This window comes from Trachurus trachurus (genome assembly GCF_905171665.1).
Source record: "Trachurus trachurus genome assembly, chromosome: 12".
Taxonomy (NCBI): domain Eukaryota; kingdom Metazoa; phylum Chordata; class Actinopteri; order Carangiformes; family Carangidae; genus Trachurus; species Trachurus trachurus.
Window position 1 is genome coordinate 4,399,153 of NC_139908.1, and position 18,103 is coordinate 4,417,255.

Genomic DNA, 18,103 nt, shown 5'->3' on the forward strand with positions numbered 1-18,103 from the left:
ATTTAAGACTTATATTAACACAAATATATCACTTACTTCTGCTTTAATGAAAAACAGACTTTTGAACAAAATAATCGATTTTCGTGAATAGATAACAGGAGAAGTTACACAATGTCCCTTTAAAAAAAATCTGATCACACAATAACCTTTCAATATTATTGATCGTGCCGATCGATGGGCTGCTGGTTACCTGAGTGAACACCTGAGCTCCGTCTCTGGGGGCTGAACACCATGAAGTCCTGTCTGGTTCCTCCGAACCGGACGAAACCTGGAGCCAGAGCTCGAGCCATCGTCCTCAACTTAGGAGACCTGGAGACCACAAAACCATGACGACGACGACGAGTTAAAGAACAAACTAAAACAGTGGGATTTATCCTCATTATCATTATTATTATCAATATGAGATGACGACCTTTGTTTTGTTTTTTAAAGACAACGACTTTCACTCTGAATGTTTTCTGACTGGACATGTGACTTTAAATGTGACTTCATTTCCACATTAAGGGAGAATCAAATCACTGTGACGTTAAATTTAGATTTTTAAAACTCAATAAAGTGGAAAAACATCAAAACGCATCACAGTCTCTTTGGTTTAAAGTTGATGTTTTTTTCTTTCTAACCTTTGTTTCACTTCACATCTGACTCATTAAACATTACATTTTAACAGAAAATCAATAATCTGTGTAATGATGAGTTCAATTATTGATTAAAAAAGGAGCTAAAACAGTTTTTGGTTGTTTTTTTTTTGTCATTTGAACGCATCACTTCTGATCCAGCTGATTGATCCGTGATGAAAACAAACAACAATCCACAGACTGATCGATACATGAATGAACAGAGCTCCACTGGTTGGTTGATCGATCGATCGGTGTCATCATCATCATCCCGGTTGTCCCCATTATGTCTCTACTCCGTGTCTACTGTTTCTATCGTGTCTCTACTCTCTCTGTTGTTTCTCTACTGTATCTCAACTGTGTTTCTACTGTCTCGATTGTGTCTATTATGTCTCTACTGTCTCTATTACATCTTAACTGTGTCTCAATTGTCTCTACTCTAGTGTTGCTTCTGTCTCTACTCTACTCTGTCTCTACTGTTTCTACTGTTTCTATTGTGTCTCTACTGTCTCTATTACATCTTAACTGTGTCTCAACTGTCTATTTTGGTGTCTCTACTGTGTCTCTTTTATGTCTCCACTCTGCCTCTGCCTGTCTGTCATAGTCATCATCATCATCATCCCGGTTCTCGGAGCGCAGCCCCGGGGATGAGTCGGACCTGTGGCCGCGCCCTGAGCGTTGATCTGCGGACAGAGTCGCTGGATTTAAACCGCTTTAACCCGGAGGATCAACGGAGCTCCGGTTACAGGATAAAAGCTGCTTCATTAACACACACACACACACACACACACACACACACACACACACACACACACACACACACACACACCGACCCCAGCAGGTACATGAACTTCTCCTCCGTGGCCAGACTCGCATCGATGGTGACGGACAGAAAGCGCTGATCCACCCGGTGCGTCACGGAGGACAGGTCCACGGTCACGGCCACGGCCACGGTGCCGTTATACTCCAGTGGTTCTGGTCCTCCTGATCCGGTCCGGGTCCGAATCCCGTGGGTCCGGACCGACACGAGCCAGACCAGAATAAGCAGCTGCAGCGGCGCGAGGTGAATCATGTCTGACTGCTGCTGCTGCTCCAGCTGCACGTGAGCAACTTCCTGTAACGTTACTAGGTCTGTTTACCGTCGGGCACGCGCTTCTCCTTTTGGGATCACACAGGAGCGGCTTCACATGCACACGCACACACACACACACAAAGAGACACACACACACGCACACACACACACAGACAAAGAGACACACACACACACACACACACACACAAAGAGAGACACACACACACAATGGAGCGGAATTTGTCTGTTTTTCTAACTTTAACCCTCTTGTTTTGCTCCTGGTCAGACTGACCCGATCTGTCCTTCTTTCCTCTCTCTCTCCTTTCCTCCCTTCCTTCCCCTCTCTCTCTCCTTTCCTCCCTTCCTTCTGTTCATCCACCCCTTCTTCCTTCCTCTCTCCCGCCTTCCTTCCTCTTCTCTCTCTCCTTTCCTCCCTTCATTCTGTTCCTCCACCCCTTCTTCCTTCCTTCCTCCCTCCTCTCTCTCCCATCCTTCCTTCTGTCCCTCCATCCTTCCTCCTTCCCCTGTCTCTCTCCTTTCCTCCCTTCCTTCTGTTCCTCCACCCCTTCTTCCCTTCTCTCTCTCATTTCCTTCTGTCCCTCCACCCCTTCTTCCTTCCTCCCTCCTTCCCTCCTCTCTCTCTCCTCTCCTCCCCCCCATCCTTCCTCCCTCTCTCCTTTCTTTCCTCTCTTCTCACCTTTCCCCACTCCTTCCTTTCTCCCTTCCTTCTTTCCTCCATCTCTTTTCCCTTCCTTCCTCCCTTCTTCTTCCTTCCTTGACCCAATCTGTTCCCTTCCTCCTTCTTTCTTTCCCTCCATCCTTCCTTGACCAAGGAGGACAACACAGAGGAGGGTTAAAGCGAGACACAACATTGTTCATTTATTTTTTCATGCACTGATCACTTTTGAGATTTTACGCTATTTTGTTTCCTTAACAAGTTTTCTTTCAGAATAGTGAAAAGAAACAGTAGAAAATGTTTTTATTTTACTTCATTTTGTCTCTTTCATATGTAAATTTCTCCTTCATTCACCAATAGTTAGTCTGACTCATGTCATGTCTAGTGTCATTGTAAAGTTCTATAAAATTGTAATTTCCTTTGTATCAGCAACAAATTATAAAAGTAGGATTGACAATAACAATCTATGGAAGTTGTTTTCTCAGAAAGAGTTTTTCTTCAGACTCTGAGCTAGAAATCTCCACTTCAGCAGCACTTACAGACACCAAACCTTCCACTTTGATCCCTTTCTATTTTCTGAAGGTTTTTACTGAGGGGTTTGTTGATTTATCATTCACAGCCTGATTTATACAACATTTTATTCCTAAAAACATGGAGAAATGTGAATTATTTAAGGGCTGGTGACAGTATTTTCTCATTTACAGTGATAAAAAGAGATATCCAAAATCCTCCTCTGTAAAAACTCTCTCTAAACTCTAAAATGTCAACAAAATAAAACAAGAATTTTGAAAGTAGCTTTATCCGTTGTTCAGATTTTTGTTCTGGAAATGGAAAATAGGTCATATTTCATTAGATATTGCCTCATTTACATTTTTAAACATAACATTTGACAAAACTTGTAATACAAAAAACAATTGCCTTAATGTGCAATAATTTATAGTGCTCTTACTATGGTGAATTCATGAGGTGTATATGTGTTATGTTATGGGATATGCTGTTATGTCTTGTGTTTGCTGGGTTGGTACGGCGGAGGTGTATTGTTTTTTTGTCATTGTGGCCATCAAGGCATTTATGGGGCAGCTACAGAGTCCAAGACAAATTTCCCTGAACGGGACAATAAAGTTTATTGTATCATATCGTATAATGTGAGTGATAATGATGATTGATGATTGACCCATGATGCCCTTTTGTTTGTATTGTTATAAAACTCAACATAATTCAAATTATATTAATATTTTAAATACATCTGAGTCTGTCTTTTAGGAATTCATTTGTCCTTTTAAATAGAAAATCAATCATCAATATTTTACTAATATAAGTTATTTGAGAACGGAGTAAAAAAAATTCCACATAAAGATTCCTCATGTGTCTGATTTTCGATATTATTTTCTTTTATTTTACCAACTTTCATGTAGAAATGTTTAAATTATTTGTTTCTCCATCCGACCTGAATGGTTTTTGTGTCTTTATTTAAAAAACCGCAGCGGGCAGAGCTCCAGATGTGTGAACTGAACGACAGCGACTCATCCAGATGTTTTTATTTATTTACAGGTGGTTGATGAACAGAATAAATAATTGACCTCTGTGACCTTTGACCTCGTTCTCCATGATCGTCAAGAGTCTGGTCACGGGAGTCTCCATTATAGCAGGAAATGAAACCATAAAACCAGGAACCAGCTGACTGACGATGATGATGATGATGATGATGATGTCATCCATGTGGCCCCGCCCCCTCGGCGGTGGGCAGGTCGGTGGGCGGAGCCAGCAGCTCGTCCACTTCCTCCTGCAGCGCCGACGCCTTCTCACTGAGCAGCATCTGCAGCACAAACACACGTCATCTGTTCACCAGTTAAAGGATCATTACCCTTTTTTTTTTTTTTACAATCTGGACCTTATTTCTAGCGTAAAATACGATCATTTCCTCCCCCAGATAACTTTGGTGTCATTACAAGTGGTTGTGATGAAATGAGCTCCAGCTGAGAGCCGCGTATATCCGTATAATGGAGTCTACAGGGCAGCAGAATGCAGCCTCTAAATAACACATTATCTGCAGAGAAACTCCTTCATTTCACCAATATTTTGTTATGATAGGCTAGTGCTATAGACCAGAGCGGCATTTTTATGCAAATGAGAATGACTGATGCATCCTGGGTAATTTAGGGGCAGCACCCGGCACTCAGTGGCTTTTTGTGTTTTGATGGAGCGTAGACTAACTAACAATCAATCTGAATGTTTTATTTTTTGTTTCTTTTGTAGCACTATGTCTCATAATTATTTTGACACCCTCTTTGAAACCCACCGTTTACGCTATCTCAAAAAATTACAATTAATTAATCTAGCGGTATGCTCCTTTAGCCTCCCACAATGATCAATGACTCAACACAGTGGCCAGAAATGTCTGACCCAGACATCTACACGTATTTGGTGGAATCACCGGGGAGGTTTTGGCAAAGTGTTGTCTGTAAATAGCCTGTTAATAGACAACTTTTTGTTAGTTAGTTTGTCAAGCCAGTTAGGCTGAACTTTTCAATGGAGGGATGCCGGGCGCTGCCCCAAAATTACCCAGGATGCCTCAGTCACTCTCATTTGCATAAAAATGCCGCTCTGGTCTATTCCCCTCTGAGTCCGGGGTTAGCTGTTATCAACATCCGGGGTCTGTAGGTTGACCTACTGACCTCTGACCTGGATGATGTCATCTCTGAGCTTGTTGCTAATGCTAATGCTACGGTTCGTTTCTGTGTGTTTCTGACTTGTCAGAACAAAATGAGCAGCTGGATGAAGTTCAGCTTCCACAGGCTTCCTCTCCTCAACCTGGACTCACTAAAGCTCCGGCTAGTTGAGATAAAAATGGACCCGAATGTCGAAGCAGAATGATTATTATCAGAATGAGCCGGGCGGCGCTCAGAGATGACATCATCCAGGTCAGAGGTCAGCAGGTCAACCTACAGACCCCGGATGTTGATAACAGCTAACCCCGGACTCAGAGGGGAATAGCACTAGCCTATCAGAACTAAATATTGGTGAAATGAAGGAGTTTCTCTGCAGATAATGTGTTATTTAGAGGCTGCATTCTGCTGCCCTGTAGACTCCATTATACGGATATACGCGCCTCTCGGCTGGAGCTCATTTCATCACAACCACTTGTAATGACACCAAAGTTATCTGGGGGAGGAAATGATCAGATTTGATGCTAGAAATAAGGTCCAGATTGTAAAAAAACGTTTATTATCCTTTAATGACATCACAGCCGCCGCCATGATGATGATGATGATGATGATGATGATGGAGGGGGAGGAGCCTCACCTTCGCCGACGCAACGATCTGATTGGCCTGTTTCTTGTAGAGGTTTTCTATGGAGCGGGACAGGAGGGCCGGGTCAGCGTTGGCCAGGTGAGTCAGAGTCTTGTAGCCGGCGTCGTACAGCTGCTTCGCCCGACACTGTACATACACACACACACACAGATACAATCTGTCAATCAGATACAAGCTAAAAGTGAGATTGGGCTTTTATTTCAGAAATAAATCTTGTTTTTCTTTTGTCTCTAAAAAAAAGGCTTGTTGCTGCTACTTTTATCCCTTTGTTGGATTATGGTGACGTACTGTACATGAATGCCTGCTCTACCTCTTTGCATTATGCTGGATGCCATTTATCATTGTGCTTTAAGATACATTACCGGCTGTAAGTCACTCACCCATCATTGTACTCTGTATGCTAAAGTAGGCTGGCTGTCTTTGTCTGCACGTAGGCTTCTGCACTGGTACACCTTCATCTATAAAGCAATTATTGGACTACTTCCCTCATACCTCTGCACCTACCTCACTCTCACATCAAACCCATCATACATACAGATTGCGCTCTCTGGACTTTCTATCTGCCTCTGTCCCTAGAACTCGTACTGAGTTTGGTAAAAGGGCATTCATGTACTCTGCTCCCTCTGGCTGGAACAATCTCCAAAAAAACACTAAAACTACAGGCATTTATCACCATTTCTGATTGTAAAACCAGACTTAACTGCTTTTTAATGGCAAATCATGGAGTGTGTAAATGTTTTACTGTTTAGTATTTTAGCATCACTGGATAGCAGTCTTTTAGTGTGTATTGTTGTGCATTGTTCTGTTCTATCTTGGTTGATTTAACATAATCTCTCTTCCCTCAGGATCCCCTGGTACAGCCTTTTCTTCTACCACAGCCCTCTCTTCCTCCTTCTCTTCCCCCATATCCCCACCGGATTGTAGAACATAGGGCTCTGGACGTCATTTATCATTTATTTTTTCTTAAAATAAAAAAAATTATAATAAAGATAATCAATTAAATCATCAAAATATTGGTGATTGATTGATTGATCAATTGATGTCTCAGAACGTCTTTCAGCTCTATTAAAAATAAAAAATAAAAACTGGAGAGGAATTCACAAATTCCAGTTTAAGATGTTTGGTCTCATTTGTTAAGAAATAAATAAATACAATTGATTGATTGATTATTGGAACAGCTGCAGATTAACAACTAATTACTACAACTAACTAACAGATTTCAATCAGATTCATTGATCATGAGACTGTTTTTTGTTTAATTAGAAGCAGGTTTGTTTCCATCTCTCTCTCAGAGCTGAAACTGATCAGTATTTGTTGGTTATTGAGTCAGATGTTTGTTCTAGTTTCTCATTCACTCTGATGTAAAATGAGCAGCAGCAGATGACTTCAAATGATCGATCGATTATCAATCGCTAGATCCAAATACTGGTTATTGATTGATTGATCAATTGATGTCTCAGAACGTCTATTAGCTCAATAAAGATCAAAGAAAAAACTGGAGAATTCACAGATGCCAGTTTAAGAAGTTTTGTCTTATTTGTTAAAAAAATAATATATATAATTGATTGATTATTGGAACAGCTGCAGATGAATAACTACTATATCTAATCTGTCAGATTCAGATCAGATTCATTGATCGTGAAACTTTTCTGTTGAATTAGAACCAGGTTTGTTTCCATCGCTCTCATGTCTGATTGATCGACATCAAATCAGAGCTGAAACTGATCAGTATTGATCGATTATTGAGTCAGAAATAAAAGTGAAATGTTTGTTTTAGTTTCTCATTCACTCTGATGTAACATGAGCAGTAAATAATCGATCGATTATCAATCACTAGTAGATTCTCTTTTTGCTCCAACACTGTCTGGACTCAAACCTGCGTCTGTCCGTGACCTCTGACCTTTGACCCCGGGGCGTGTGACTGACCTCCATGACCCCGGTGACCTCCATCAGGGGGACGAGCTCGGCCTTCACGCAGTAGCTCAGCCGGCGGGTCAGCTCGGTCAGCAGCGCTCGGAACGGCCACAGCTCCTCCAGCTCCTAACACACACACACACACACACACACACACACACACACACACACACACACACACACACACACACACACACACACACACACACACACACACACACACACACACACACACACACACACACACCTGTCAGTGACAGACGCAGAGTGGGCGGGGCCTGTCTGTTTTTCTAACTTTAACCCTCTTGTTTTCCTTCCTTCCGTCTGTTTTACTGCTCCTTCTTTCCTCCTTCCCCTCTTTCTCCTTTCCTCCCTTCCTTCTGTCCTTCCTTCCTCTCTTCCTTCTGTTCCTCCAGCCCTTCTTCCTTCTTCCCTCCTCTCTCTCCCTTCCTTCGGTCCCTCCACCCCCCCCCTCCTTTCCTCCCTTCCTTCTGTCCCTCCATCCTTCCCCTCTCTCTCTCTCTTTTCCTCCCTTCCTTCTGTCCCTCCATCCTTCCCCTCTCTCTCTCTCTTTTCCTCCCTTCCTTCCTCTCTCCCTCTCCTTTCCTCCCTTCCTTCCTCTCTCTCTCCCTTCCTTCTATTCCTCCACCCCTTCTTCTTTCCTCCCTCCCTCCCTCCTTCCCCTCTCCTCTCTCCCTCCTCTCTCTCTCTCTCCTTTCCTCCCTTTCTTCCTCCATCCTTCCTCCCTCCCTTCTTTCTGTCCCTCCTTCCTTCCTTCCTTCAGCGGGGCCTGTGTGTGGGAGTGGGCGGGGCCTAATGTCTGTGAGTGGGCGTGGCCTGTCTGTGAGGGGGCGGGGCCTGTCCGAGGAAGGGGGCGTGGCCTGTGTGTGAGTGGGCGTGGCCTGTTACCTGGGTGAAGTGCAGCACGCAGGAGCAGAATGCGGAGGAGGAGCTGAGCAGCGTCTGGACGAAGCCTCGGCTCAGCTGGAAGCGACTCGACACCAACCACAGGTCTGTTTCCTTCAGCAGAGAGAACAGGACCAGAGCCAGGTACATCCTGCCCACCACCGCCGCGTCCGCGCTCTGACCGCCGCCGTCGCCACGGAGACACAGAGAGGGTTAATACATCTAATCCAGCCAATAAAACTGGTCACAACTGGAACAGAATGGAAGGAGCCACAAGGCCAATCAGGGTTCCCACTCTTTCTTGAAACCATTTCCCAGCACTTTTCCAGGACATTTTCAGCTGCTACAGTCTGACAGAAAAGTTTATCCCGCCACACACTAACACATCCTCCGCTCCCATTCATGCTTTGAAGAAGTCTTTTCGACAGTTGTAGCTTATTTTGTACATTTAACCAGTTTGTTTCTATGTTTATTCCTCTCTCTCATTCTCTCTCCCAGAAGACTGATTTAAAGATGTGCACTTTAACTTATCTATGACATAATATCTTACATGCTTAGAAATTAAGACAATTTTTATCATAGAACAATGCAAAAACATGTTGTTTTTGTTTTTAAACCACACCTACAACAGCTCTCTGTCACTATCCATCTGTCCTTCATCAGAGAAGACAACAGGTCCAACACTGGAAACACTCATCAACTCAATGTCGATAGTTTTCTCACTAGGAACGTCTTTGGGAAAGAAATCCTTGGTGGGGTCTGAAAAAGTCAAACTGAGATCTGGCAGCTGGTATCATGATGTGATAAATAATTTTCCAGGACATTTGACTATTTTTTTTCAATTTCCATGTGTTTTCCATGACTGGAAAATTGGTCAACCATTTTCCAGGTTTTCCAGGACTGGGAACCCTGCCAATAAACGATCTGTTGGAGCTGTTTATTGACTGTTAGTATTTAGTGCTGTTTAGTTCAGTATTTCATGTAGTTAGTATTTAGTTTAGATTATTCTGAATCAATTTATTTGATTTCATTATAATTAGATTTGTTAGTTTATTATTTGTTTAGTTTAGGTGTTTTCTTGTTTATTATTTGTGTTTTGGTTCATTCACCTGAGATTATACAGTATACTGTACACCGTAGGCTGTCGGCAAGGGACCAGCATGCACCTGGGTGGGCTAATGGCTTTTTACCACAGGATTTTTCTTTGTTCTTTGTTCGCTGCTTTTCTGGTTAAATGAAACACATTTCTTTGTTGAAACTGGACATTTGATTGGATATTATGTTTTTCTTCACGTCCGTGTACATCACAGGCCATAGTGCAGCAGTGGCCCTTTGATTTTTATGATTTAAAGTTTGATTTGAAACTTTTATTTGTTTTGACAAACGGCTACTACACTATCTAAATATAAAAACTCCTAGAATGAGCCGTGGGTGGAGTCACATGACTCTGGAGTCAGTGGAGAAGTCACAGTGTTGTCGTGTACATCCTGTTGTGGAAACTAAATAAAGTCAACGCTTTGGGCACAAATAAGTTGCGTCGGCCAGCGCTTGACTCATGTCCTGTCAGGTGTCACTGTAAAGTTCTCTAAAATTGTAATTTTCTCTGTATCAGCAACAAATCATAAAAGTACGACTGACAATAACACCAAACGACCAAAGTTTGATCCCTTTCTATATTCTGAAGGTTTTTACAGAGGTGTTAGTTGATACATCTGTGGTGGAAAATTGCTATGATGGGTATTCTCCTTGTAATAAGTGGTAACATAGTCTTTGAAGTAGTTGTAGTAAGACCATGTAGCAATCCTGTTCACTCCATTAGTGGAGACATTTGTGTATTGACCATAATAAACCTGGGAGCAGAGGAAGGACACTAGGATGAGCCATGGACAACCTTGTTTACTAACTGATCTAGGTTGTAAATTCCTATAAGGAAACCAACAACTGGGGTAACCATTTGTTGAGTAACACATCTGTTTGATTGTTTTATTGTCTGGGAAGGCTAGAAGTGCTTGTAGTAATGTCTAACCAGAGTCATAAAGTGGGGTATAAGAAGGGACTGCAATCTCTGTTCTTGGGGCACTACTCTGAACTGCTATCTGCCATGTAGTTCTGTGTTCTGTTCCCTTCTCCCCTTCTCTGTGGAGAATGGAGAATAAACTTGGGTGCATGCTACCTCTCCTGTCTTGTTCTTTGACTTGCCACCGGCAGGACCAATATTCCCACGACAAGATGGTGGCAGCGGTGGGATCTCGTGAGTGATTCGTCCATCAGCTGAGGGCAGACAGAGGCTGATCACCCCGAACAGGAAAAGAGTTCGGTCTCAAACCTCGACTCATTCAGAGAGAGAGAGAGCTGACTGACTCAAGGCAGAGGGACCATCACCGACGAGATAAAAGAGCAAAAGGGCGAGTCAAGGAACAACACTTGTTACGGTAACGGGGGGTTAAAAAGAAGAAGAAAAAAAAAAAAAGGTAGGCTGTGTTTATCTTTCCTGTGCTGTTCACCTGGAGAAGAGAGTGATCTCAAAAGGGCACAGCCATTTTCCGCCTGCAGAACTGCTGAGGGTATTCGGTAAAGTACCCATTTGGGGGGTCTGGGACCTCTAGTGCTTCTAAGGCGAGAGGCCGTACTAGTAAAGATCCAACTACGGGGTCGGGGTATTCTGGGAATACTGCCTAAAAGTTGTCTCTGGGAGGCACGTGTAAATAGCCGGGGTTTACACCTAATAGACGCGTAGAGGCCGTGAGGACGCTCACTGAGCATGGGATCTAACAGCAGTCAGGAATTTGAGCCTGTGTCGCCAAACGAGCAATGCATGAAAGATAAACATGGTGATGAAACAATTAAGTTTATGCCGCTGTGGTGTAGCAAAATGGGTTCCCCTAAGGGGGTTCTTTTAGTTTGCAACACTTGGCGTTGTTAGAAGGAAAACTAAGTAAAGAAGAAAAAGAAATAAGAAAGGGTAAGAAGGAAGTAATGATGGATTTGAGGAAGTGGAATAGCAAAGAGCGGCATTTAATGCGTGGGAAAAGGAAGCAAAGCGTAGGGATAGAAAGCAAACTTGTAAGTTGATGCGAAGGTGCTTGTAGAGCAGTCAGACATGACAAGAACAGACAATTCTTCTCAGTGCTCTTCTCTGTATGCTTCTCTTTCACAGTTGGTAAAGGTTGACCTGGACCTCGACTCCTGTACCGCTCCTCCCCCACCACAGCCGCAGCCGCAGATGCAGCCGATGTCGGATGTGCAGCAGCAGCAGCAACAGCCGCAGCCAGCACACCAGCCACAAGCAGATGCGGGCACAACCAGCAGCAGTACAGCCGCCTCAGGCAAGCACAGAGACTGGTCCTGAAGCAGGAGCAACAGTATGGAGAGCGGGGAGCTGTACATCAGTCTGCTGATGTGATGTCACCTGATGTGAAGCCAAAGACACTGACTTCTTTGACACCTCCACACACAAGGACATGTGTGTAACATGGAAAAGAAGAGGTTCACAGCAATTCTCAGAGGGACAGAGAGTTCAACACCCGAGGAAGATGGCGTGAAAGAGGACAAGTGGGCAGAAGATTGGAGGGCCAAGCAGGGCCTACATTAAAGACGATGTGTGTTCACAAGCGGGCAAAAAGGACACTGGGGGCGAGATTGCCCAAAGAAAAATCAGACTGATGGGGAGAGTGGACGGAGGAGAGGAAAAGGTCTCAGCCGAATGCCACTGTGTCAGAAGATAGAGGTACTGCACACACTAACACTACACACAAAACACACAAACACATAAGAGTGTTACTGGAAAAATCGACGTAAACAGAGGCACGTATGTACAATTGCAGACTGAGGCCTATCAGCAATTGCCAGCATATGCTAACTGTAGGTCAAAACAAACTCAAATTTCTTGTTGATTCAGGAGCAACAAACTCTGTAATCAGAGCGTGTGATCTCTCTCCCTCTCCAAAGATGAGTGGTAGATATGTGTATTTTATGGAAGCATCAGACACAGCAGTCTGATCACTGTCCTATTAATCTCTTGGGAAGAGAAGTAATGATAACTTTGGGGATATCTATTTTGTCAACTATAGAGGGACTGAAAGTCATAAAAGCAAATGCCTTGGTTAACCAAATGGTGTATATTAACTACACTCCACTGTGGTACACGTATCAATGGCAGTTGGCCAACACAGAAGAAAAGCAGAACATTAATTGAAGAGGCAGAGACAATCATGACTGCTCCTAACATTGTATTCATGCAAGATTTACTGTGTATAGACATATGAGACTAACTGGTACCAGGACAGACAACCTGACGACTTGGACATACTGACTATTGGTGACATTTACTGGGACACAGACAAAAGTGCAGCAGCCATAAACCTACCTAACGACCTGTGACAACTGTTTGAAGTTCCCAATGCAGTCCCACATGTAGCCTTGGCTAATACAAACAACTGTGAGTGGGAAGACATAGGGTCATTTGTTAAGGACTGCACAGAAGCGACTGACTGGATAGACACTTCCATTGAAGGTGTCCGATACTGTGCGAGATTGAGCTCATGTAAATAAGCATTTTTCTGCTGATATACACAGCATGCGCAGCGTAACACTAATGTCTGAGAATGTGAATGATCTAACCTATATGTTTCCATGTATGAATGTAGAAAAAAAAAAAAAAAAAAAGTGCATGTTCATCCCTTAAGTCAAGTACCTGTCAAATTGTGATCTAAAGGGAAATATGATGTGGGTCTAGAAAGAACGACAGAACCTAAAGCGTGGTTTCTGCATTTCGCCAAATAGACACATGGGTTAGGCCGCGTGTCAAAAGGGGGGATGTATGCCGCATTGGCAAAATATTGGTTTATTGTTTGTCTTCCTTGTTAGTGGACTTTCAATTACCAGGTGAAAGCAGCACTGAAGGGTCCAGCCAGCAGTACACTCCACCCATTCCAGCGAGGAGATTGGGTGATAGTAGAGGACCTGAGGGTGAAGAGGTGGAACCAAAAGAAGTGGCTAGGACCATTCCAAGTGCTCCTGATATACAGCAGTGAAAACTTCTGAGAGAGCAACGTGGATACATGCCAGTCACTGCAGGGAGGTACCAGAGCCAAGAGGACAACCCCACACAACCAAAAGGAGGGAAAACACTCACTCGCTCACACACACACTTACAGCGAGGCAGTGATGACCAGCACAGCTGAAAGGTGTAAGCCAAGCGCTGCCACAGCTGCAACGATGAAGTACACATGTTGCACACGCATGTTTCCAGGGTAAATGCAACACACAAGACACTGTGTAGTGTCCAACGAGGGACAACGATGGAACACAGAGCTTTGTGACAAGTGTTTAACAACCTATTAAGATACTGTAGTGCTACCAATGATGTCTATGATGTGTAAAGGTTGAACAAAGTGTATTCAATGATGTGTTGGATTGAAGCTTATGCATTTTCTACAATGATGTCTGATTAGTTGATCATTAATGATAAAAAGGGGGGAGTTGTGGTGGAAAATTGCTATGATGGGTATTCTCCTTGTAATAAGTGGTAACATAGTCTTTGAAGTAGTTGTAGTAAGACCATGTAGCAATCCTGTTCACTCCATTAGTGGAGACATTTGTGTATTGACCATAATAAACCTGGGAGCAGAGGAAGGACACTAGGATGAGCCATGGACAACCTTGTTTACTAACTGATCTAGGTTGTAAATTCCTATAAGGAAACCAACAACTGGGGTAACCATTTGTTGAGTAACACATCTGTTTGATTGTTTTATTGTCTGGGAAGGCTAGAAGTGCTTGTAGTAATGTCTAACCAGAGTCATAAAGTGGGGTATAAGAAGGGACTGCAATCTCTGTTCTTGGGGCACTACTCTGAACTGCTATCTGCCATGTAGTTCTGTGTTCTGTTCCCTTCTCCCCTTCTCTGTGGAGAATGGAGAATAAACTTGGGTGCATGCTACCTCTCCTGTCTTGTTCTTTGACTTGCCACCGGCAGGACCAATATTCCCACGACACATCATTCACAGCCTCATTTATACAACATTTACAGAGTGATAAAAAGAGATATCCACAATCCTCCTCTGTAAAAACTTCTGACTCTAATATGTCGACAAAATAAAACAAGAATTTTGAAAGTAGCTTCATCCATTGTTCAGATTTCTGTTCTGGAAATATATGCAAATTAGCGCACATTTAATTAGATATTGCATCATTTAAACATAAAAAGTGTCACAGTGATATATGTTAGTTGAAAACAGAGAAAAACTCCAAGGCACTTTCTTCTCTTTAAATCAATAAAATAACTTTATTTATCTGGCATCGTCACAATTATTAAAAATAACTCTAACGTAAAGGGTCTTTTTTCTTTTTGACTCCCTGTTGAAGTCTTGATGAGTTATTTTTAATGTCATTGTGACGATGCCAGATAAATAAAGGCATTTTATTGATTTAAAGCAACACTAAAGAACTTTTATTTGTGGTTGAGTTTGGGCGGTGCCTGTGGACCAGAGCGGTCGTGTTTTGCCTGAAGGAAAACTCAATTTCCCATGAGCACCAGCGCGTAGCGACGTAAACAACCTGATCTCTCCCGGTCGCGTGCAGCTGGATTAGAAATTAACAGAGTCCAAACTACGTTTCTGTTTCCAGCGGCTGTTTGAGCGATGAGATAATATCTAACTCTGGCTAAACACAATATCATATGACGATGTTGACAATAAGAAATGTTTAACTTTGTTTCAGTACCGTACGTAGTGTTGGTTTAAAGACAGTTTCTCTCTGTTTTTACATCTCCTACATCTCTCTCCTCTAATTGAGAGACGAATGCAGGAAGCTCTTTCTTGTTTGATCAGTTTTTTAAACTATTTAAATAGTTGGTTCGACATATAAAAGTGAGAAAACCAACCGTCCAAAGGAGGAAACAGTCACATTATTGAGTTTCCTGGTTGACAGTTTGTTAGTAGCTGGAGGTGAAGCTATGGAGGACGTCAGAGTAAATCTGCTGCTAGGATTTTCTCTCTAAATCAAATTTGGTTCTTGGTAAGAAATATCTACACAGTGACAAGTTGTTGGATGATAAATTAATAATTAGCATTAATCCTGTCAGAATAAACATGTTAATCACTACAACTGATTAACATCAAAATAAAAGCCGTAAGAATAATGTTGTTATAATAATGATGTAAATTATTAAAACACCTTTTACCACTGTAACGAATACGGGTATGACTAAATAAAGAGGAGAATTAGACTCCTAATTTTACAGGACACATACACACACTGACTTTTTTGGTTTAAAAAAATCCTTATATGGGCACAGAGACCTCAACCCCCCCGCCAAATGTTTAACCTAAACTTTAGGTCCTAAAGTCATCATCATCATCATCATCATCATCATCATCATCATCATCATCATCATCATCATCATCATCATCATCATCGTCATTGTGTCCTCTCACATTTTTCACCGCCTGTCCTGCAGCTTTTCTGGCCACGAAGCTTTCAGCCACACCGACGGCCGCAGACATCTTCTGTTCAGCCACCGACAGCAGAGTGAACTGGAGACACAGAGACACAAAGAGACACACAGAGACACAGAGACAGAGATGAATCTATCCCTCCAATGTCTTCATGCAAAGGTTTAAAAGAACACATTAGCGACCTCTGCTGCTTCTGTAAACAGACTCCAGAGCAGCTTCGTCCTCACCTGCAGACTTTTACTTTTCTCTGTTAACACATCGAAAGAAACTTTGTTCTGGATAATAAAATGTATCGTTCTGTTTCTTTTCAGTCTCATCCTCCCAATAACATTAATATCTCTCTTATAGAGTCACTAGACAACAGGTCAGCAACCTTCATTAATGCTCTGTACTAACATTAGGGCAAGATAATATTTTTGTTGCTTTATATCTTTTCTTTTCTTGTCATGTTTCTTTTTAAATGTTTTTGTTAATTATTTTAATGTTCCTTCTTTTATTGTGAAGCACTTGAGCTACAATAATTGTATGAAATGTGTTATATACTATTAATATTATATAATTAACTTAATGGTTATGAATAAGCTCATATTCATAACCATAATTTCACTAAATCCAACTTCATATTTTTGCCGCTTCGAAAAGGAAATCAACACAATCAGTCAATCTGAAAACAAGAAAGACGTAAAGACTCTGGAGTTACGTTCTTTGTTTCAATGTTTTTGAAATGACTTTGTTTGTGTTTTGATACTTTTAATACATTTACTTTCTTCTCCTCCATATTATGATACTAGATCGCCTGTTTGATCTCCTGGCATCACTCTACTCCCCTCACTCAAACTGTAAATGGCAAAGACAGAGAGAGAGAGTCCTGTACCTGTCTGAAGTAAACCATCCAATCCGGTTTGACCTGAGCCACCAGGTCGTAGGGCGTCACCAGGTAGACCAGGTGCAGGTAGCTGTTGAGCATCAGAGCCTCCAGGCCGCGGGACAGGTCTCTGTAGAGGACGTCGCTGTAGGACAAGTCCACCGAGCCTGAAGGACACAGGACGACAGGTTGGTTTGTTTTACAGAGGTTCCCTGAACGCCTCACATGTTAAAGGGATAGGATAATCATAGCAGTAGGTTCGTTACCTTTAATTGTCGGTGCAAGCTATTTTTAGAACGGCGGAACAGAGCCGTGAGCTGCTCAGAGCTACGCTACGGAGGCTCATGGGATTTCTTGGTTTCCCTCATCAAACTCATCAAATACACAATCCAACAACTCCACAACGCTGTGGTGGACAAGTTGTGACCTGCACATTCACCACGCTATGAGATAATAACACAACGTTACCACACAGAGTTGTTTTAGAGGGAAATTCATGCAAAACTGCTGATGCTCGTTGCCTTCAGGGACAGTTTTTCATCAACAGTCTCTGTATTTTCTGTCATGGGACCAGGGGCTGATGGGTAATGGTTTAACCAGATCATGTTAATTAGATCTTCACCTCGTTCTCACAGTGAAACTAAAAACCTCCTCCGGTCTCCCTGGTGATACGACCACTCATCATGAAAATAAAAACTAGAACTAAAATAAAAACTAAACTAAAATGAATGAGTGAATGAATCAGTCAGATGAGTCGGTCCGTCACCACTTCCTGTTTCCAGCGTCGTGTGAATTTAAAAACAGGAAGTGTGAACGTGTTTGATCATCATCAATAAAACCCTCCGACCTTTGACCCCACATGACTGGACTCTAAACCACCTCAGAGTCTAGTCTGGTCTCGTCTGGTCTCAACTAGTCTGATCTGGGGCCTCATTTATAAACGCTGCGTACGCACAAAAGAAGGTGTACGCCACCTTGTAAGCAACTTTTGGGATTTATAAAAAACAAACTTGGCGGGAGAATGTGTGGAGCTCCATGGCTTTTTTTTTTTTGCTGGGTTCGGGAGAATTGATGCTGGTGAGTCCGGCCACAGCACATGGAAGTCGGAACCGGCTCGTGGGCTGCTCATAATAAACCAGTAGGTCCGGTCACCCTGGAGTCTCCCGTCCCCCTCATGCCACATACGCATGAGTGTGAGTGAGGGAGAGTTATTAATATCCAACCATCACTTAATTTTCTGAACAGCTACGGGGGGGGGGGGGGGGGGCAGTGACTGTGAAAGACGCA

General features: G+C 42.7%; 3 protein-coding genes across 3 annotated transcripts in view; all 3 read right to left on the bottom strand.

Annotated features, from left to right (window-relative positions):
* LOC310995045 (heparanase-like) overlaps nucleotides 1-1,686 on the bottom strand; it is a gene marked incomplete at both ends in the record, with an annotated part of 28,068 nt that extends 26,382 nt beyond the window's left edge. Inside the window, 2 exons of the mRNA XM_083983971.1 lie at nucleotides 191-309; nucleotides 1,448-1,686. Coding sequence (XP_083840097.1) covers nucleotides 191-309; nucleotides 1,448-1,686 — 358 coding nt within the window. The remainder of the gene's footprint in view (nucleotides 1-190; nucleotides 310-1,447) is intronic.
* A 1,816-nt stretch (nucleotides 1,687-3,502) lies between these two features.
* The window catches only part of LOC310994734 (helicase POLQ-like), a 53,093-nt gene continuing 38,492 nt past the window's right edge, over nucleotides 3,503-18,103 (bottom strand). Inside the window, exon 20 of the mRNA XM_083983533.1 lies at nucleotides 3,503-4,054. The gene's annotated coding sequence lies outside the window, so the exon portion shown is untranslated. The remainder of the gene's footprint in view (nucleotides 4,055-18,103) is intronic.
* On the bottom strand, nucleotides 4,045-18,005 carry LOC310995046 (helicase POLQ-like; the record flags this gene model as incomplete). The annotated part of the gene is made up of 7 exons (XM_083983972.1): nucleotides 4,045-4,178; nucleotides 5,666-5,800; nucleotides 7,601-7,714; nucleotides 8,498-8,671; nucleotides 15,931-16,029; nucleotides 16,826-16,983; nucleotides 17,969-18,005. The coding sequence occupies 7 exons, from the start codon at nucleotides 18,003-18,005 to the stop codon at nucleotides 4,074-4,076; spliced, it is 822 nt and encodes a 273-aa protein (XP_083840098.1). The 3' UTR covers nucleotides 4,045-4,073.